At 46.0% G+C, this 21915-nt stretch overlaps 1 protein-coding gene across 1 annotated transcript in view; it reads right to left on the reverse strand.

Moving 5' to 3' along the window:
• The window catches only part of LOC140186272 (laminin subunit gamma-3-like), a 140288-nt gene extending 127331 nt beyond the window's left edge, over window positions 1-12957 (reverse strand). Inside the window, exon 1 of the mRNA XM_072240329.1 lies at window positions 12547-12957. Within this exon, the coding sequence (XP_072096430.1) occupies window positions 12547-12922 (376 nt within the window). The 5' untranslated portion in view covers window positions 12923-12957. The remainder of the gene's footprint in view (window positions 1-12546) is intronic.
• Between the last annotated feature and the right edge of the window lie 8958 nt (window positions 12958-21915).

The following is a 21915-nucleotide window of genomic DNA, read 5'->3' on the forward strand; positions in this document are numbered from 1 at the left end:
GCTCAGTGCTGCATCTCGGTGGAATCAGTCTCTGGCTGAATGTACTCCTGTGCCAACCCAGTACATTATGTAGTGGATGGGAAACATTGACCAAGATGGCGTGCAACTTAGACAGCATCCTCCTTTCAGACACCACCTTGAGAGAGTCCAGTTCCATCCCCACAACATCACTGGCCTTACGAGTGAGTTTGTTGATTCTGTTGGTGTCTGCTACCGTCAGCCTGCTGCCTCAGCACACAACAGCAAACATGATAGCACTGGCCACCACAGACTCGTAGAACATCCTCAGCATCATCCAGCAGATGTTAAAGGACCTCAGTCTCCTCAGGATATAGAGACGGCTCTGACCCTTCTTGTAGACAGCCTCAGTGTTGTTTGACCAGTCCAGTCTATTGTCAATTCGTATCCCCAGGTATTTGTAATCCTCCACCATGTCCACACTGACCCTCTGGATGGAAACAGGGGTCACCGGTACCTTAGCTCTCCTCAGGTCTACCACCAGCTCCTTAGTCTTTTTCACATTAAGCTGCAGATAATTCTGCTCACGCCATGTGACAAGGTTTCCTACCGTAGCCCTGTACTCAACCTCATCTCCCTTGCTGATGCATCCAACTATGGCAGAGTCATCCGAAAACTTCGGAAGATGACAAGACTCTGTGCCGTAGTTGAAGTCCGCGGTGTAAATGGTGAAGAGAAAGGGAGACAAGACAGTCCCCTGTGGAGCCCCAGTGCTGCTGATCACTCTGTCGGACACACAGTGTTGCAAGCACACGTACTGTGGTCTGCCAGTCAGGTAATCAAGAATCCATGACACCAGGGAAGCATCCACCTGCATCGCTGTCAGCTTCTCCCCCAGCAGAGCAGGGCTGATGGTGTTGAACGCACTGGAGAAGTCAAAAAACATGACCCTCACAGTGCTCGCTGGCTTGTCCAGGTGAGCATATATTTTAATCTATTCATTCTCAGCGTAGGAATAGTGATGACAGGCCACCATTCATTGCACCCCTCTGGCCATCTTTGAGAAAGTGGCCTACTTTCAAATTTTCTTTTGTGATATTCCTGTGAAGTACCTTGGGGGTCTATGTTCATTTTAAGGGTGCCTTTTAAATAAAGGGTAATTGTGGGAGTAGTTAGAGTACCCTTTTCGGTTGGATGTAGACAATTAAACTTCCTCCACTGAATCTTCCATACATCCAATGGACCAAAGGCCTCTCTTCCCTTTAAGCTACAGTGTAATTCCACAAAGATCAAGGCATCAACCATAAATAATTCCAGTTTCTAGACACATGGAGTACATGAACAGGAGGGAATTTGAACGTCTCTGGGGTAATGAAGTTTGGATCCACAATATTCACTGACCCAGCCTCCATCCCACACAAACAGACTTCCCTGATTAACATTGTTCTCAACTCCACAAAACTGGACAGATGTCAAGAGGAAGTTGCAGGAGGAGTTGATCAGATGATGAAGAAGCTCATTGAGAAGAAATGTTAGGAAGCGAGAAGGAGTAGATAAAAGATGTTTTGATTTGCACATTGTTTTCAGTGCCAGAACAACACAAAGATTTCCTCATTCTTTCAGCAATAATACCATGAATTTTTTCATATCCCTCTGAAAGCATAGGAAGTCTTAATGGGACTTAACGGGTCCTTCTCCAATTGGTGACTGTAACTGGTAGATAGCACAAGGATTAGTGCTTGGGTCGCAGTTTATAAACTACATCGACAAGTTGACTGAGAGGACCAAATGTAATATTTCCCAGTTTGCTGATGACAGAAAACAAATCAGGAATCCAAGTAGAAAGAAAAATGAATAGGCGCTTTAAGGGGATATTGACAATTGTGAAACTTATATCAAGAAAACACTGCAGATGCTGGAAATCTGAAATAAAATCAGTAAATGCCGGAAATACTCAGTACACCAAACAGCATCTTTGGAAAGAGATCAATATTTCAGATTGAAGACCTTTTATAACTAAAGAAAATAAAAAAGAAACAACTTAGTTTTAAAACTAACTGAATGGACAAAAATATGGCCGATGGATTAGAATTTGGAAAAATGCAGCTTTATCCACTTTAGGTAAAACTAACAGAAATGCTGAATATTTATTGAAATGGTAAGGGATTGAGAAATGTTGGCGTTTATAGGGACCTTTCTGCCTCAATGTAGCAGTAGAAGAAGCCATGGACAGACGTGTCAATATGACAATGGGAAGTCAAGGTGACCCTGGCTGTTGCAGTGGACAGAACCTCCATCAGTGAGGCCAAACCCAGGCTGGAGGAGTAACACCCCACTCCACCTGTGTAGTCGTCAATGTGATGGCATGAACATTGATTTTTTTTAATCTTCCAGTAATTCTTCTGTTTTTATTTTACCCCCACCCTCCATTCTTCTTTCTTTTTTTCCATTCCGGTTACCCTCTCACCCTTCTGCGGAACCACCATCATGACCTGACCATCACCTCCCTCTGGTTTCCCACTCTCCTTCCCCTTATCCTATGGCTCTCCTATTAGATTCCTTCTTCAGCACTTTACCTCTTCCACCTATCACTTCCCAGCTTCTTAATTAATTCTCACCTCCCCCCACCCACCCACCTTCTCCTCTCACCTGATTTCACCCATTACCTGCCAGTTTATACTACTCCCCCTCCCCCACATTCTTATTCTGGCTCCTGCCCCCTCCCTTTCATGTCCTGATGAAGGGTCTTGGCCCAAAACATCATTGCTTATTTCTCTACATAAATGCTGCCTAGTGTGTAAAGAACAAAAGGTATGTTGGCCTTTCTTTCTAGGTGATTTGAGTACAAGGATATAGATTCCTTGCTATATTTACATAAGGACTTGGCGAGCCCACTCAGGGTGCACTATGAACAAATTCATTCTCCTTACTTAAAGGAGCAGAAGTTTGTTATTGAGGGCAGTAAAGATTCATCAGAATGGTTCTCAGGCTGATATGGGAAAAATTGAGTAGACTAGGCCCATACACTCCAGAGTTTGAGAGGTGATACATTTGAGATGTAGGTAGGCACCGGATTAGATAATGTAGATGAAGGGATGACGCCCCCTCCCCCCGCAGTTAAGGAACTAGAACCATGGATCACAATCTGAAGACGTGGGCCACTTTGAGAGAAACTTCTTCATTCAGGGGAAGGTTAATTTTTAGAATTCTGTCCCTCATAAGAGTTATAGAAGCTCAATCACTGTATTCAAAACATTGATGGATTTCTGGATATATTCAATCAATCAAGGGACTTGTGGAAAAGACAGGAAAATCGATTTGATCATCGTCTTGTTGAAAGGCAGAGCAGCACTGAGCGTCTGAATGATCTTCTCTTACCCCTGTGTCCTACCCTTTATGTTCGAATGCATCCTCTGACAATCATGCACACACTCAGTGGTGCACTGGGAGGGGTGATCCAGCTGAAATGGGGGCTGAACGCACAACCCTGAAGTAGAAATCAAACCCATGATTCTAAAGATAGATGTTACTAAACTGACACAAGGATGCTGCAGTTACCCCCTCCCCACACCTCCACCCCCACCCCCACCCAACTGACATAACTTCTGGTCAACGAGTTGAAGAATGATGCAGTGGAACAAGAAGCAGGTCCATGTCTAATTTGAGCCGGTGATAATCACAGCCCAGAAATAAACATGATCAGACATTGAGGACATCCTGTGCCAATCCACAGAGGGAGACTAAACAAACCATTATCTCGGAAATGTCTGTTGCTCACTGGGCTCTATGCCATGAGACTACTTATGTTTCCAGTATTTATTGGAGTGTGGGGAACATCAATGGCAAACAAAATGTTACATCTTTATACAAACTAAACAAGTATACAAACTGCCAGTCAGACATTCCTCTTTCCAAGGGCGCAGCAGGTCATTCCCAAGGCTGATTTGTAGGAGAGCCTGTCAGTAATTCATTCCTTACAGACTCAAGATGTTGTTAAGTAGGGCAGCTCATCTTTGCAAAGCAGGTCTACACAGGCAGACTAGTCTCCCAGAGCCCAGTCACCAAGGAGTCAGGGGCACAGAAAGAAGGATCATTGAAGAAAGTTTTGCATTTCTAAAGTCCCTTTATAAGTTTAGGTTATCCCCAAGTTATTTCCAGTCAAGGGAAATCTTAGAATATCTTGAGGTGTCCCAGGTTGTGGTAGGGCCCAAGGCAAATGCTTTCAAAAGCAAAAGTTGTTTCATATTTCAAGTTCCTGTGTGTCAACATCTCTAAGGACCCAACCTGGACGTAACATTTTGAAGCAGCTATAAAGAAGGCAAGACAGTGACTATATTTCATTTGAAGTTTGAGATTTGGTTTGTCAACTGGAACAGTTGAAAACTTCGGGCTGCATCACCATCTGGTATGGGAGGGCGACTGCACAAGATCAAAATAAGTTGCAGAAACTTGTACAATTAGTCAGCTCCATCATGGGTACTAGCCTCTGTAGTGTCCCAGACATCTTCAAGGAGTGGTGCCTCAGGAAGGCATCATTAAGGATCCCCATCATCCAGGACGTGCCCTCTATACACTGTTAATGTCAGGAAAGGGGTACTGTAAAGCAGTCTGAAGGCACATACTCTACCATTCAGGAAGAGCTTCTTCCCCTCTACCATCCAATTCCTAAATGGACATTGATCCCATGAACACGACCTCACTACCTTTTAATTTGTTTTCCACTACTTATTTTAACTTAACTATTTAATAGAACTATATACACTATATATATGTGTGTGTGTATGTGTGTGTGTGTGTGTGTGTGTGTGTGTGTGCATGTATATATATATATATATACTATATACCTATGTACACTAAATGTAACTCAGTACTTTTCTCTATATTTATCTATCGTATATTTCATTGCACTGTTGCCAATAAGTTAACAAATTTTCCAACAGCTGCCGGTGATATTAAATCTGATTCTGATTCTGAAATACAAGTTTAGATGGGGATCCAAAAATGGAAATTTTAAAATTTGTCAATTTTTGATATGAGATAATATTTTAATTCGGTAAATGAATCCCCACCCGGCGCTGCGAACCCCATTATACAAGGCTATGTTTCTGCAACATTCAGTGCCGTATGATTAGCACAGCATTGTCAGAGCCCGAGGAGGTGGGAGAGAAAGATAACGCAATTGCCATAACCTGGGGTAAACCTGTAGTTTGCCTCTTTACCTCCTCCAGAGGACTGCGGTCATTACGGATTTTTATTAATGACTTGGGTGAGGAAGTGGAGGAGTGCAAATGTCGCCGAATTTGGTGGCGTTGTGGATGGTGTAGAAGGTTGTCGTAGGTCACAACAGGACATTGACAGGATGCAGAGTTGGGCTGAGAAGTGGTAGATGGATTTCAACCCAGAAAAGTGTGAAGTGACTCACCTTGGAAGATCAAATTTGAAAGCAGAATACTGGGTTAATGGCATGATTCTTAGCAGTGTGGAGGAACAGAGGGATCTTGGAGTCCTCAAAGTTGGCAAACAAGTTGATAGGGTGCTTAAGAAGGTGTATGGCGTATTGGTCTTCATTAGTCATGGGACTGAGTTTAAGAAAATTCTGGTTAGACCACACTTAAAATATCGAGTTCAGTTCTGGTCGCCTCGTTATAAGCAGAATGTGGAAGCTTCAGAGAGGGTCCAGAGCAGATTTTCCAGGATGCTGCCAGGACTAGAGAGCGTGTCTTATGAGGGTAGCTTGAGCAAGCTAGGGTTTTTCTCTTTGGATCAAAGGAGGATGAAAGGTGACTTGATAAAGGAGTACAAGATGATAAGAGGCATAGATAGAGCGGATAGCCAGACACTTTTTTACAGAGTGAAAATGGCCAATAACAGGAGACATAATTTAAAAGTGATTAGAGGAAAGTATGGGAGGGGTTGGAATGTCAGAGGTAAGTTTTTTTAGACAGTGTGGTATGTGGACCACCCTGCCAGGGGTTCTGGTAGAGACAGATACATTAGGAGCATTAAAAAACTCTTAGATAGGCACATAGATGATAGAAAAATGGCGAGCTATGTAGGAGGGAAGTTAAAAAGTCATTGCAGACCAAACGCCCTGTGCTGTACTGTACTGTAGTGTTCATGCTCCACCACATATGCCAGATGCACTTCCCATTAACTGGAATCCCACACCTTAATATACATATTGAAAGGCTATCTGTTCAAGGCTGATGAATTGTTGATTTATCTACACCTCTCTTATTAGGCAGGGTATATTTTAAATATTGACCCATCACTGTACAAAGAATCGAGGGATTGCGTACAAGTCCTGGTGGCTGCCTGCTGACAAACAGTCTATTGAAAATGATCAATTGCTGAATCCGGTGTTGAGGAATTATATCAACTAAACTCTTGATCTATTTAGTTGACGGCTAAACAATTTAACAAATGAACAATAATCATCTCAGTACCAGTGATGAGATACGGTGGCTCAGTTATTAAGTTAATGACCATGAACATCGATTCAGAGACAAATTCAAATCCTATTACAGCAATTTCAAAGGAATAAATAAATTTAAAATGAAAAGCTCGGATCTATATTGGTGACCATGAAATAATCTGATGGTCATATAAAGCAATCTGCTTCAGTGCTGCCAATATTTGGGAGACACTGTGGCACGGTGGTTAGTGCTGCTGTCTCTCAGCTACAGGGTCCCGGGTTCAATCCTGACCCAGGGGTGCTCCCTGTGTGGAGTTTGCATGCTCTCCCTGTGACAGTATCGGTCTCCTCCAGATGCTCAACTTCCTTCTCACACCCCAATATACACTTCATTGGGTACCTCCTATGTTCGCGAGCTTCAGCTGCTGTAGTCCACCCACTTCAAGGACCGATGTGTTCAGAGATGCTCTTCTGCGCACTACTGTAACGTGTGATTATTGGAGTTACTCTCACCTTCCTGTCAGCTTGAGCCAGTCTGACCATTTTCCTCCGACCTCTCATTAACTAGGTGATGTTACTCACTAGATTCTTTTTTTGTTCTCTTGCGCCATTCTCTGTAAACCCTGGAGACTACTGCGTGTGAAAATCCCAAGCGATCAGCGGGTTCCGAGACACAAAAACCACCCCAACTGGCATCAACAATCATTCCACAGTCAAAGTAACTTAGGTCACTTTTCTCCCCCGTTCTGACACTTGGTCTGATCAACAGCTGAACTTCTTGACCATGTCTGCACGATTTTATGCATTCAATTGCTGCCACAAGATTGGCTGATATTTGCTTAACAGGGTACACAGGTGTCCCTTAGTGGTCTCTGAGTGTATGTATTATAAGGCCATAAGACCATAAGATATAGGAGCAGAATTAGGCCATTTGGCCCAACAAGTCTACTCTACCATTTCACCATTGCTGATCCAATTTTTCTCTCAGCCCCAATCTCCTTCCTTCTCCCCGTATCTCTTCATGCCCTGACCAATCAAGAATCTATCAACCTCTGCCTCAAATTTACATAAAGGCTTGGCCCCCACAAATGCCTGTGGCAAAAATTTCACAGATTCATCCCTCTCTGGCTAAAGAAATTCCTCCTCATCTCCATTCTAAAAAAATCAGCCCTCTATTCTGAGGCTATGCCTCTGGTCTTAGACTCTCCCACCATGGGAAACATCCTCTCCACATCCATTCTATCAAGGCCTTTCGCTATTCGATAGGTTTCAATGAGGTCACCCCCATTCTCCTGAATTCCAGTGAATACAGGCCCAGAACCATCAAACACTCTTCATATGACAAGCCATTCAGTCCTGGATTCATTTTTGTGATCCTCCTTTGAACCCTCTCCAGTTTCAGCACATCCCCTCCAAGAAAAGTGGCCCAGACCTGCTCACAATTCTCCAAATGATGCTCACCAGTGCTTCATAAAGCTTCAACATTACATCCTTGCTTTTATATTCTAGTCCTCTTGAAATTAATGCTAACATTGCATTTGCCTTCCTCCCCACAGACTCAACCTGCAAATTAACCTTTAGGGAATCCCAAGTCTCTTTTTACCTCAGTTTTTTGTATTTTCTCTCCATTTACAAATAGTCAACCCTTTCATTTCTTCTACCAAAGTACAGGACCATACAATTCCCAACACTGTATTCTATCTGCCATTTCTTTGCCCATTCTCCTAATCTATCTAAGTCCTTCTGTAGCCTCTCATCTCTCTCAAAACTACCTGCCCCTCCACCTATCTTGATATAATCTGCGAACTTTGCAACAAAGCCATCAATTCCATCATCCAAATCATTGGCATATAACGTAAAAAGAATCGGTCCCAACACAGACCACTGTGGAACACCACTAGTCACCGGCAGCCAGCCAGAAAAGGCTCCCTTTATTCCCACCCTTTGCCTCCTGCCAATCAGCCACTGCTTTATCCATTCTAGAATCTTTCCTGTAATATCATAGCTTGCTAAGCAGCCTCATGTGTGGCATCTTGCCAAAGGCTTGCTGAAAATCTAAGTATACAACATCAACTGATTCTCCTTTGTCTGCTTGTTACTTCTTCAAAGAATTCCAACAGATTTGCCAGGCAAGATTTTCCCTTGACGAAACCATGCTCACTAAGGCCTATTTTATCATGTGCCTCCAAGTACCCTGAGACCTCACCTTAATAATCGACTCCAACATTTTCCCTGCCACTGGGGTCAGACTTACTGGCTGGTAGCTTCCTTTCTTCTGCCTCTCTCCCTTCTTGAAGAGTGAAGTGACTTTTGTAATTTTCCAGTCTTCCGGAACCATTCCAGAATCTAGTGATTCTTGAAAGATCATTACTAATGCCTCCATGATCCCTTCAGCCGCTCTTTCAGTACCCTGTGGTGTACATCATCTGGTCCAGGTGACTTATCTGCCTTCAGACCTTTCAGTTTCCCAAGAACCTTCTCTCTAGTCATGGTAACTTCACACACTTCCTGCCCCCTAACGGCAGGACTTCCACCATACTGCAAGTGAATTTCCACAGTGAGCACTGATGCAAAATACTCATTCAGTTCATCTGCTGTTTCATTGTCCCCCATTACTACCTCTCCAGCATCGTTTTCCAGTGGTCCGATATCCACTCCTACCTCCTCTTTTACACTTTGTGTACCTGAAGAAACTTATCCTTTACAAGTTAATGGTAAAAGGTGTTAAAGGGCAGATGATGGCATGTGTAAGAGACAATACGTAGCAGCTCTGAAATAGCCCTGGGGCACTCGGGGGTGAACAATCTTTTTCTGTCATTTGAACAAAGAAATGAAACATACAGATTTTTATTTGCTCTTAAAGCACAATTTAACTTGAGTGGGTTCCGTTTGAAGACCTTCCCCCCAAACAACTGGCAGAGATTTGAAAAATGGACATGACATCCATGTTTCCTACCCCCTCAACGACCAAATGACTGCTTTCCATTTAACACCAACTAATTCAGCAGAAAGTCAACACCAGTATAATAGGCAAACTATTTTTCAAGGAATGCATGCCCTCAGCTTTAACTGAGAAAAATGGATAGAGGGGAAGGGGAGGGGAGGGGCTACTGCACAGGAACGAAGTGAGCTGTAGAGTGTTGGAAAATTAGTCAGGTCCATCGTGGACATTGTCTTCCATAGTATCTGGGACATCTTCATGCAGCGGTGTCTCAAAAAGCAAATTTGCTTAATGGTCCACCATTAAGCAAAAGAAAATCTGCAGATGTTGTAAATCCAAGCAACGCACACAAAATACTGGAGGAACTCAGCAGGCCAGGCAACATCTATAGAAAAGAGTACAGTCCACGTTTCGAACAAAAACCCTTCATCAGGACTAGAGAAAAAAAGATGAGGTGTCAAAATTAAAAGGTGGGTGAGGGGAGGACAGGAGGTGATGGTGAAACGGGGGGGGGATGGGTGAAGTAAGGAGCTGGAAAGTTGATTGGTGAAAGAGATATGGGGCTGGAGAAGGCGGGGATCTGATAGGAGAGGATAGAAGGACATGGAAGAAAGAAAAGAGGGAGGAGCACCAGAGGGGGGTGATGGGCAGTAAGGAGATTAGGTGAGAGAGGGAAATGGGAATGGTGAAGGTGGGGAGGGGATTACCAGAAGTTTGAACAATCTATGTTCATGCCATTAAGTCGAAGGCTACTTGGATGGTATATGATATGTTGCTCCTTCAAACTGAGTGTGGCTTCACCGAGACAGTAGTGGATACTATAGACTGGCATGTCAGAATGGGAATGGGAAGCAAGGAATTAAAATAGGTGGCCACTGGGAGATCCCACTTTTTCTGGCGAATGGTCTCCCAGTCTACGTCGGGTCTACAGCAGGCCACACCGGGAGCGCTGAACACGGTGTATGACCCCAACAGACTCACAGGTGAGGTGTCGCCTCACCTGTTTAGGGCCCCGAATGGTAGTGAGGGAGGAAGGGTGGAGGTGTAGGGGCAGGTGTAACAGTTGTTCCACTTACAAGGATAAGTGCCAGGAGGGAGATCAGTGGGGGAGGGGCAAATGGACAAGAGAGTCTCGGGAGGGAGCGATCCCTGCGGAAAGCAGAAAGTGGGGAGGGGTGGGATCCCGCTGGAGATGGCGGAAGTTACGGAGAATTATGTGCTGGACGCGGAGGCTGGTGGGATGATAGGTGAGGACAAGGGGAACCCTATCCTTGGTGTGGCGGTGGGAGGATGGGTTGAGGGCAGATGTGCGCGAAATGGAAGCGATGCGGTTGAGGGCAGCGTTGATGGTGGAGGAAGGGAAGCCCCTTTCTTTGAAGAAGGAGGGGAATCTCCTTCGTTCTGAAATGAGAAGCCTCATCCTGAGTAGATGCGGCGAAGACGGAGGAATTGAGAGAAGGGGATGGCGTTTTTACAAGTAGAAGTGTGGGACGAGGTAGCTGTGAGAGTCAGTGGGTCTATAATAGACATCGGTAGATAAGCTGTCTCCAGAGATACAGACAGTGAGATGGAGAAAGGGAAGGGAGGTGTCGGAAACGGACCAGGTGAATTTGAGGGCAGGTTGGAAGTCGGAGGCAAAGTTGATGAAGTCGACAAGCTCTGCATGGGTGCAGGAAGCAGCCCCAATGTAGTCGTCGATATAGCGGAGGAAAAGTTGGGGAGTGACGCCAGTGTAGGCTTGGAATATAGACTGTTCCACGTAGCCGCCATAAAGGCAGGCATCGCTGGGACCCATGCTAGTACCCATGGCAACATCTGCCCCTACACCTCTTCCCTCACTACCATTTAGGGCCCTAAACAGTCCTTCGAGGTGAGACGACACTTCGCCTGTGAGTCTGCTGTGGTCATCTACTGTACCCGGTGCTCCCAGTGTAGCCTTCTGGATGTTGGTGAGACCCGACGTACATTGGGAGACCGCTTCGCCAAGCACCTACGTTCCGTCCGCCAGAAGAAGCGGTATGTCCCGGTGGCGACCCATTTTAATTCCACATCCCATTCACATTCCGACATGTCAGTCCATAGCCTCCTCCACCGTCGCGATGAGGCCACACTCAGGTTGGAGGAGCAACACATTATATTCCGTCTGGGTAGCCTCCAACCCTACGGCATGAACATCAATTTCTCGAACTCCCGGTAATACTCCACCACCCCCCACCCCTTCACTATTGCCCGATCCCGTTTCCCTCTCTCACCTGGTCTCCTTGCCTTCCCATCACCTCCCTCTGGTGCTCCTCCCCCTTCCCTTTCTTCCATGGCCTTCTACCCTCCCCCTACTTCTCCAGCCCTGTATCTCTTTCACCAATCAACTTCCCAGCTCTTTACTTCGCCTCCCCTTCCCAGCTTCGCCCATCACCTTGTGTTTTTCCCCCCACCACCCACACCTTTTAATTCTACTCCTCTTCTTTTTTCTCCAGTCCAGCCCGAAACTTCCACTGTACTCGTTTCCATAGACGCCGCCTGGCCTGCTGAGTTCCTCCAGCATTTTGTGTGTGTTGTCCACCATTACGAACCCCCATCACCAGGACACCTCCTTTTCTCACTGTTACCATCAGGAAGGAGGTATGGGACCCTGAAGGCACGCCCTCAGCGATTCAGGAACAGCTTCTTCCCCTCTGCCATCCGATTTCTGAATGGACATTGACTCATGAACTACTTTTTTGGCACTACTTATTTAATTTAACTATGTAATATAGATTCATACCGTAATTCACGCTTTTTCTCTATTATTACGTATTGCACTGTACTGCTGCCGCAAAGATAACGAATTAAATCTGATTCTGATTCCATGTGCGGTGTCCCGGGGCAACTGTTCCAAATGATTCAGCTGCCCAGGCTGCATAGGAGGAATTCTCGTTTTAACTCCCACAGAATTTTAACCTAGTGTACGGACAGTCCGTGCATTCCTTTTGGTTTCACTTGGAACTGTGCAGTTACAAAAGATTTCAAATTAAACTCCTGATTGTAACAGGTGACCCTGCAATTACAACAAATGAGCGACTAGTTGCAAGGAATTTTGAATTCCCCTAGTATTTGAAAGCTTAAGAGTAACGTTGTGGTTAGAAAAAGGATTGAAACTTAGCCCAGTTGTCTGCAAGTTAAACACATGACGGAGTTATAGCGACAGGTTTACAGTTGCCCGCCAGCAACGCCGCCCAGCGGAGTTGTCACTCACCCAGGTGTAGGGTCAGATTAACGGAGTTGGGGAACTGCACGCCGTGCAACATGGACGGACTCTGCCACCAGGTGGGCTCCAGCTCATTGTGGAAGTCGTTCAGGTAAGTGGCGTTGTGGCTCTGCTGCGGGTCTTGGGCGTCGCACACATGGCACGATTTGGTGACTCCAGTCACGCCGGTCTGCAGGCAGTATTCCTCCGGGGCGGGAAAGCCGCAGACGTCGCTGGCCAGCACTGTCCGACCGAAGGCAGCGTTGCAGAATTCCGGCATGCATCTTTGGGCTTTGCCGGACTCCTGTTCATAACACGAGTCCATCCCGGCCAGGACAGTGCAGACGTGCATAGAAAAGGCAGTCAGAAAAGTCAGCAGCTCCATAACAGCCACGGCGCGTCTAGCCTACTCACTTTGAAAGCACTTGGTAAACTCTGAATCTCACATAAGTGACATCCCACCAAGGCAGGAAACTTATTTGCAATAACAATTTGAAATATCCCTGCCCCCTGCCGGTGGGGGAATCCTGTGTGCAGTTTTCAGGAATAAAATGAAATAAATCTCCTGCGCTTTACACGATCCCAGAACTACCTAACTGTGTTCGGGGCTGACTGAGGCCAATGCAATTAACCCAAATGCATTAAGTTGTAAATGTGACCATACCGGTATAGAAATTTAAGTTACTTTCATTCCTGTAGTCAATGAAGCTCATCTAACGCGTTGCGATGTAGTATATTGTACAGTACAAAATATAACTTCCGCGGCAATATGACAATGATCAGACCACGGATTAAAGGGGATTGTTTGAAAGATAAATATCGACAGGAAAAGAGACAGCATCCCAGACGTCCCAAATAAACTAGATAGAACTAGAGTCGTAGAGTCACGGAAAAGTAGAGCTCAGAAACAGGCCCTTCGGCCCATTTAAAATGCCTACTCCCGTCGATCTGCACCGGAATCATAACCCTCGTATCACTACTATCCATACACCCATCCAAACTTCCCTTAAACATTGAAATCGAGCTCGCATGCTCTACTTGCGCTGGCAGACAATTCCACACTCTCACGACACTCCGAGTAAAGAATCTGCTCATCATGTTCCCCTTAAAATTTTCACCTTTCACCATTAACCCATGACCTTTAGTTGTAGTTCCACACAACGTCAGTGGAAAAAAATAGGGATAAGGTAACCGAAAAATATTCAGTAAATGATCAAGATGGCACCAACAAATAAATAATCTTTATACCCCAATAATTGACCCATAAATGTAAAGGCAACGAGAACAGCGCAAATGGTACATCTACAATCGTCCAAGGTTCTCTTGAATCAGGAATCCTTAAAGTGAAAAATTGGGACGTGCATCCCATCTAGGAAAACTGACAACACGTGACTTTTGGCGTTCCACAAAATGCCGAGATGAAACAATAATTAATTGCCTCAGATAACAGGATGGAAAGCTTCATATACAGGTTTGCCAATGAGATTGGATAGACGAAATTGCAGAAAATGTAGATTGAAAGTATTAACTAGACTTGTAAGTATAGGAATTGTAAGTATTAATTTATTGATAATGTAGGCAAAACTTTAGCAAGTAGATTACGGTGAATGCAAATACTAGATGTACAAAAGAAATGAACAGAGGAGAAATAGAAAATGCTGGAATGCTTACCAGACCAGGCACAGTTAACCTTTCAGGTTGCTGGAAGAAAAACACAGTTAACCTTTCAGTGAAAAGTTATTGATTTCAAATGTCAGCTTTGTTTTTGTTTCCTAATATAATGTCTGTCCTGCTGAGTATTCCCAGCAATTTATGTTCTCATTTTAAATTTTCAGCAGAAATAGAACAAAGAACTTTCAAAAGGCTGGAAAACTGGACACCGTAGAAATCCAAAGATATGTATGTATTTATCTACATGGATCATTAAAATGCCATGGACAGGTATTGAAAATGGTAAAAAAAAGTTCTTGAAAAGCCAACAATTCTCTGATTAGACCACCTAGAATGCCAAGCAGTTCTGAATGCTACACCTCGTGAAGAATAATTTTGAAGACGGTGTGGTATAAATATTTTTAGAATGATACCTGGACTCCAAGGGTTAAGTTCCTTGGAACATCTGTGATGTTGTCCACTTTCTTGTCAATAGGATTGCATTCCTCAGAATTAAATCAGAAAATACATTGCTTGTCAGGTAATAACTGCAGAGAAAGAATCAGATTTAATATCTCTGTTCTATAACTTTCCATCACAATTCAGACAATCTGAACAACACCCACATATTGAGCAGTGTTTGAAGCTTTATAGTTCCTTGTATGATTAACAATTAAACCTAAGGTAGTTGCTGCTTTAAAAAAATAAACAAATGTGTTGATGATATGGGCAAACATGGTATATTTGGGGTTGGGTCACAAATAGAAACATTACAGGCCTTTCGGCCCACAATGTTGTGCCGACCATGTAACCTACTCTACAAACTGCCCAGAATTATCCTACCACACCGCCCTCTATTTTTCTAAGCTCCATGTACCTATCTAAAAATCTCTTAAAAGACCCTATTGTATCCACCTCTATCACCTTCACTGGCAGTGCATTTCACGCACCCACTGCTCTCTGTGTGAAAAACTTATCCCTGACATCCCCCTAGTACCTACTTCCAAGCACCTTAAAACTGTGCCCTCTCGTGTTAGCCATTTCAGCCCTGGGAAGAAGCCTCTGGCTATCCACATGATCAATTCCTCTCATCATCTTATACACCTCTATTAGGTCACCTCTCATCATCCATCACTCCAAGGAGAAAAGGTCAAGTACACTCAACCTATTCTCATAAGGTACGCCCTCTAATCCAGGCAACATCCTTGTAAATCTGCTCTGCACTCTCTCTATAGTATCCACATCCTTCTTGTAATGAGGTGACCAGAACTGAACACAGTAATCCAAGTGGGGTCTGACCAAGGTCTTATATAGCTGTAACATTACTTAGAAACCATAGAAACCATAGAAACTACAGCACAGAAACAGGCCTTTTGGCCCTTCTTGGCTGTGCCAAATCATTTTCTGCCTAGTCCCACTGACCTGCACACGGACCATATCCCTCCATACACCTCCCATCCATGTATCTGTCTAATTTATTCTTAAATGTTAAAAAAGAACCCGCATTTACCACCTCGTCTGACAGCTCATTCCATACTCCCACCACTCTCTGTGTGAAGAAGCCCCCACTAATGTTCCCTTTAAACTTTTCCCCCCTCACCCTTAACCCATGTCCTCTGGTTTTTTTCTCCCCTTGCCTCAGTGGAAAAAGCCTGCTTGCATTCACTCTATCTATACCCATCATAATTTTATATACCTCTATCAAATCTCCCCTCATTCTTCTACGCTCCAGGGAATAAAGTCCTAACCTATTCAACCTTTCTCTGTAACTGAGTTTCTCAAGTCCCGGCAACATCCTTGTAAACCTTCTCTGCACTCTTTCAACCTTATTTATATCTTTCCTGTAATTTGGTGACCAAAACTGAACACAATACTCCAGATTCGGCCTCACCAATGCCTTACACAACCTCATCATAACATTCCAGCTCTTATACTCAATACTTTGATTAATAAAGGCCAATGTACCAAAAGCTCTCTTTATGACCCTATCTACCTGTGACGCCACTTTTAGGGAATTTTGTATCTGTATTCCCAGATCCCTCTGTTCCACTGCACTCCTCAGTGCCTTACCATTAACCCTGTGTGTTCTATCTTGGTTTGTCCTTCCAACATGCAATACCTCACACTTGTCTGTATTAAACTCCATCTGCCATTTTTCAGCCCATTTTTCCAGCTGGTCCAAGTCCCTCTGCAGGCTCTGAAAACCTTCCTCACTGTCTACTACACCTCCAATCTTTGTATCATCAGCAAATTTGCTGATCCACTTTACCACATTATCATCCAGATCATCGATATAGATGACAAATAACAATGGACCCAGCACTGATCCCTGTGGCACACCACTTCACGGCTCTTGAACCCAATCCCACAACTGATGAATGCCAACACACCACACGCCTTCTTAACACTGCCAGCCTGCACAGCAGCTTTGAGTGTCTTATGGACCTGGACGCCAAGATCTCTCTGATCCTCCACACTGCCAAGAGTCTTACCATTAATATAATATTCCGTCTTCAAATTTGACCTACCAAAATGAACCACTTCACACCTGTCTGGGTTAAACTCCATCTGCCTCTTCTCAGCCCAGTTCTATATCCTACTGATGTCCCGGTGTAACCTCTGACAACCCTCCAGACTATCCACAACACCCCCCCACTTTTTTGTCATCAGCAAACTTACTAACCCACCCTTCTACTTCATCATCCAGGTCATTTATAAAAATCACAAAGAGGAGGGGTCCCAGAACAGATCCCTGTGCAACACCACTGGTCACTGTCCTCCTTGCAGATCATTCATGATTGCATTGAATGGTGGGACAGATTGAGTTGCCAAATGGCCTCTTCTAGCTCTGCCTCCCTGTGTTCCTGGACTCATGGTAGAAAAAGAAACATGGCAGGAAATGGGATGGACTAGAGTCAAATCAGGTACAATCAGAGAATTAAAAAAGAGGAGTAAATACTAGTCAGAGAGAAGGGAAGAGCACAGAGAAACGTAAGTACTAACATTATGTAAAGATGTAATATCTAAGATTTTTATCATCTCATTATCTAAAGGAATGGGATTCAACAGTTTGTAAGGGTTGATTGCTACTGCACGAACAATTGTTGGATTGTTAATCGTGTATTTTCGCCATATGTGTGGAGAGCTTATGGGAAATTCAATTTGTTTCCGAAACACAGCTGAGAGAAAGAAGTCTTTTGTATGTGTTTGTGTGTGTTGCATGTATACTTACGTGTACATTTTGAGTGAGAACACAGGTAACATGTTACAGTATTGTGTGAATTGGTATTTTAGGCATGTGGCGCTCCGGGGGCGTGGTCGATAGCCCGCCCCAGCGGTCCTGATAACCTGCGCTATTTATTGTTCTTGTGTTAAAATGCTTTCGTGGGATTATGGTGGGATGTTCAAGTTCATTTATTGTCACACTTTAGTTTGGGTTACACAGCTATTCACCCATGTGGCACCCTGACTGTAACCGGGATGTGCAATAAACACCTTTCCTCGGATGTATGTGACTGAGTGGGTTCTCTCCCCGGATCATAGCGCCCGGTCTGTTTTTTGTGTTTATCACGATAAAAACGGTTGTTAAAGCTTAACGAGCTTACTCGTCCGTCGTCGTGGACCGAATGCTCGCCACATGGGTGTCAGGAGTGGGATTAGAAATTGACGACGAGATTGAGGAGCTACGATGTTGGTTGGAGCACCTTAAAACCCAGGGACGAAGTCGAGGGACCGAGCAGTATGCCTCCCCCGCACCGGGCTCATGAAGGCGGAGCACGGAGGGAGGACCTGGGAGTAGCTTCGTGCCTTCCCAGGGAACCCCGCCGGGGTGAGTTTACCCAGGCTCCCCAGTCCGGGGTACCCACTTCCCTCGGGACCTGCACCGGGGAACCCAAGACGCTGCAGCCATGGAAGGACGGGCAACATGGCAGGCTCCACCGGCGCCGCCAGAGCAAGAGCAAGATCATTGGACCTTTGCAATTAATGCCAGAAGGTCCATCCTGAAGCTCCCAGATACAATGGTACCTTACCTGGTGCAAGTCAAACTTGCCACGTGGCACAACGGGTGGAGCCCCACCAAGACGGCGGTGCGCCTTGCCCTGGCACTGGAGGGAGTTGTCCCGCGGGCCCTCTTCGACCTAACACCGGCTGAGCAGCGTGGCTACAGAGCCCTCGTAGCGGCGTTCCGGGCAGAGGCCACTGGATGAAGCAATGAGGGAAGAACTGGACAGCCAACAGTGCCGAGTGGGAGAAAGGCCGGGGGCATTTGCAGCAGATCTCTGCCGCTGTGGTCGCCATGTGCCCTTGTTCCCTCCCGTGGTCCAGGAAGAGCTTGCCCTTTTGTAAAGGCGCTGATGCCGGAGCGCCTTCGGTAGCATGTTCGCCTGGCATCGCCATCATCACCGGCCGAGGCGGAGAGGGCAGATGCAATTGTAGCCCAAGGTGTTCCAGCATCGCCCACAGCCCTGTGTCACCGAGGAGGAGCCCGTGGGACGGGTCCGACCAGCGCTGATCTGCCCCGCGAGCCATGGAGCGATCTCTGCTACCGGTGTGGCGAGGCAGACCATTTGCCTCGGGGCTGCCCCGCACCAGCACCACGCGCGGCTCAGCGCCGCGCAACCACCTGGAAACACCGAGCGGGCGGTGGCGTCCGAGACCTCCAGCAGAACTCCTCCGTGTCATCTCTCCGGGTGGGCCGTTCGGGTGAAGGGCAAGGCTTATACGTGGACTGCATGGTGGAGAGCATCAGATGCCGTGCGTTCGTGGACCATCACCATCATCCGGCCGGGTGTCCTCCCCAACACGGACCAGCCACCCCTGTCTGAATGGACAACGACGGCGGTCCAGCTGACTGCTGTCACCGGCGACTGTGCGGCGACGAGAGGGAAGAGGTGGCTGTGGGGAGAAACACAGTGGATAACGAGGTGTGGCGAGCCAGCGTCCTGGAGTCCTGCATCATTGGGTTGGATCTTTTGCCCTGCTGGGGGACCCGTGTGGATGTGTCAGGGGCCACATTCTACTTCGGCGCTGAAGCCGTGGCTCTCCGGCGGGGCAGCTCCATGAAGCGGATCAGGCGGGCGCAGCAACAACCACCAACGGTCTCACAGCGCACCCTGCAGCGGAACGGTGGGTGGCGGCGCTTCGGGTGGCAGCCGGTGGCGAGGTAGACCAGCAGCGAGCAGGCGAGCGATCCCGTGCTGACCCAGATGAGGGGATGGCTGGGCGTGGACGTCAACTGGAGTGGGCAGAGTTCCCCGCTCCGGACCCAGGGACCAAAGTCCTGTACTCAGTGGGGAAGGCTGGAGGGGCGCGACAGGTTGCTGTTCCGGTGGTGGCAGCTTAACGTCGGCGACAGACATCTCCTGCCTGTGGTGGTTCCTCCTGGGCTCTGCGCCACGGCGCTGCGGTCGGTACCCGGGCTGGTGGGAGCCGGCCACTTTGGGGTTACATAGACGTTGGCAAACTGCACTAACGCTTTTGCTGGCCTGAGTACAGGCAGGACGTGGAGCCGTTGGTGCACTGCTGCAACGCTTGCACATCCCGGAAGGGGCCAGTCCAGGGCAAGATGCCCCCGGTATGGGTCTACTGCCCCTCCTGGAAGAAGGGACTATCCCCCAAGCTGGGAAGGGGCCGAGAGAGGTGCTCAACCGCATCTCCCATATGGTATATCGTGTGGTTGCCTGAGCGGTGGAAGGCAGTCGTGCTGCTCCGGGACCAGCTGAACTGAATTGGCCCTTGGCCACCACCAACCCAGCAGGGCTTATGGAAGGAAGCGACACTCTAGGTGTCCTGCCTCTTGCCTCCCAGGGTGGGGGGGGGGGTCCAGAAACTCCCAGCGTCTCAAGCAACAGCGCCTATCACCACAGGGACTTTTGGACTTTGTTGTGGACTCTGGCATTTCCGAGGATGGCTGACCCCTCAAGTGGGGGCATTGTGGTGCTCCAGGGACATGGTCGACAGCCCGCCCCAGCCCGCGACCGGCGCTATTTGTTGCTCTTGTGTTAAACATGGTTTCTTGGGATTGTGGTGGGATGCTCAAGATCATTTTCTTGTTTCATCTTAGCTTAGTTATACAGTTATGCATGTTTCTGGGTTAAGCTTACCGTAACCGGGATGTGTCATAATCGCCTCCCCTGTCTGTATGTGACTGTGTGGGTTCTCTCCCCGGGTCATAGCGCCTGGACTGTTTTTGTGTTTAATTACAATAAAAGTGGTTGTTGAGTTTAACAAGCTTACTCATCTGTCATCATAGACCGAATTCTTGCCACAGGCATGTGATTTGTTTGACTATTAACAGCTTTAATATAAATAACAGTGCTCAAAGCCCTCTGTAATTTGTGTGATCTTCATTCTTACATATTGCCCGTTACACCTCTGGAGTTTAGGACAGCAATGAAGGTCGCTCATCACTGGCAGTGTTCAGGGCTTCCTTCATCATGTCAGTAGCTTCCTGTCTGTTTTCCTTACTGCCAATTATGCAAGTCCTGGTTGTGGACTCAGGCATACCATCACACTCAGATGTAGAAGGGTTCTTCATTGCTCTTCCCTTAACAATTTTGTTTTACCAGTCAGAGTTGTTAGTCCTGAACTGAACCCCCAAAGTGGGAGGACCGGTGGACCACACTTCGTCTGGTTTCCACCCTTTGACCAGTTCGGCATGGGTAACCCTTACCAAGAGCCAAAGCACAAACCTCTGAATCCAGCCAACATAGCTCTCTGAGTCATTGAGGTACACAAGCCTCCAAACCACAACAAGGTTGTGGTCCTCTTGGAATTTGAGGCTTATTCCTGGAACTTAAAATTAAAAGGTGTTTTTATTTTTCCCACGTTACAGTCCCAAACATAAATGAGCACATAAAAATCTTATAAGTATTCTAAACCTTCAGAGAGCTTGACATAGAATCATAGGTTGTCACGGCACAGAAGAGCATTCAGACTTTTGGTGTTTGTACTACCTTTAAACAGCATTATCAAATTATTCCCATTCTCTTCTGTTTTTCCCTTTTTTGCCTTCAAGTGTTTATCCATTTTCCCCTTTGAAAGTTACTATTGAACCAGCGTTCCAGATCTGACCAACTTGCTGCTTTCTTGCCTTTGGCTGTCTACCTTTATGACAGTAGAAGTACCTTTTTTCCTCTGTCAAAACCATCAGAAAGATTTTTTTTGAGATTTAGAAAAGCAGTTTTAAATTATTTTAGAAAAGACTTATTGAACTTGGTTCAAGAGTATATCAGTTTATTGTGAAATTCTCACTTCATTCCACAACACAGTTGATGATTTAAGTACAGTTAGAAAAGAAAACACAGCACAGATAAGGTGCATTTCATTTTAGCCGACATGTTGAGGGGACTTTTCTGCATATTAACAGCAATATATGCTCGGGTATTGTCCTCAGAGAGAAGCCAGTCTAACATCTACAACTTTTATTTCTACATTTCTGTTACAGTACATGTCCCAAAATACATTGCAAGAGAATTAGCAAACAAATTTTAACATGAACTTACAAAAGATCGAAATCATACCTAAGAGGTAGATTTTAAGGAGTGGCTAAAGGTGGAGAGTTCGAAGCTTCAAAGATTCAATTTAATGTCCGAGAAATGTATACAATATACATCCTGAAATGCTATTTCTTCCAAAACATCCACAAAAACAGAGAAGTGCCCCAAAGAATGAATGACAGTTAAACGTGAGAACCCCAAAGTGAAGATGCTGTGCTTGGGCCTTGCG

Source organism: Mobula birostris, chromosome 22 (assembly GCF_030028105.1).
Source record: "Mobula birostris isolate sMobBir1 chromosome 22, sMobBir1.hap1, whole genome shotgun sequence".
Taxonomy (NCBI): Eukaryota; Metazoa; Chordata; class Chondrichthyes; order Myliobatiformes; family Myliobatidae; genus Mobula; species Mobula birostris.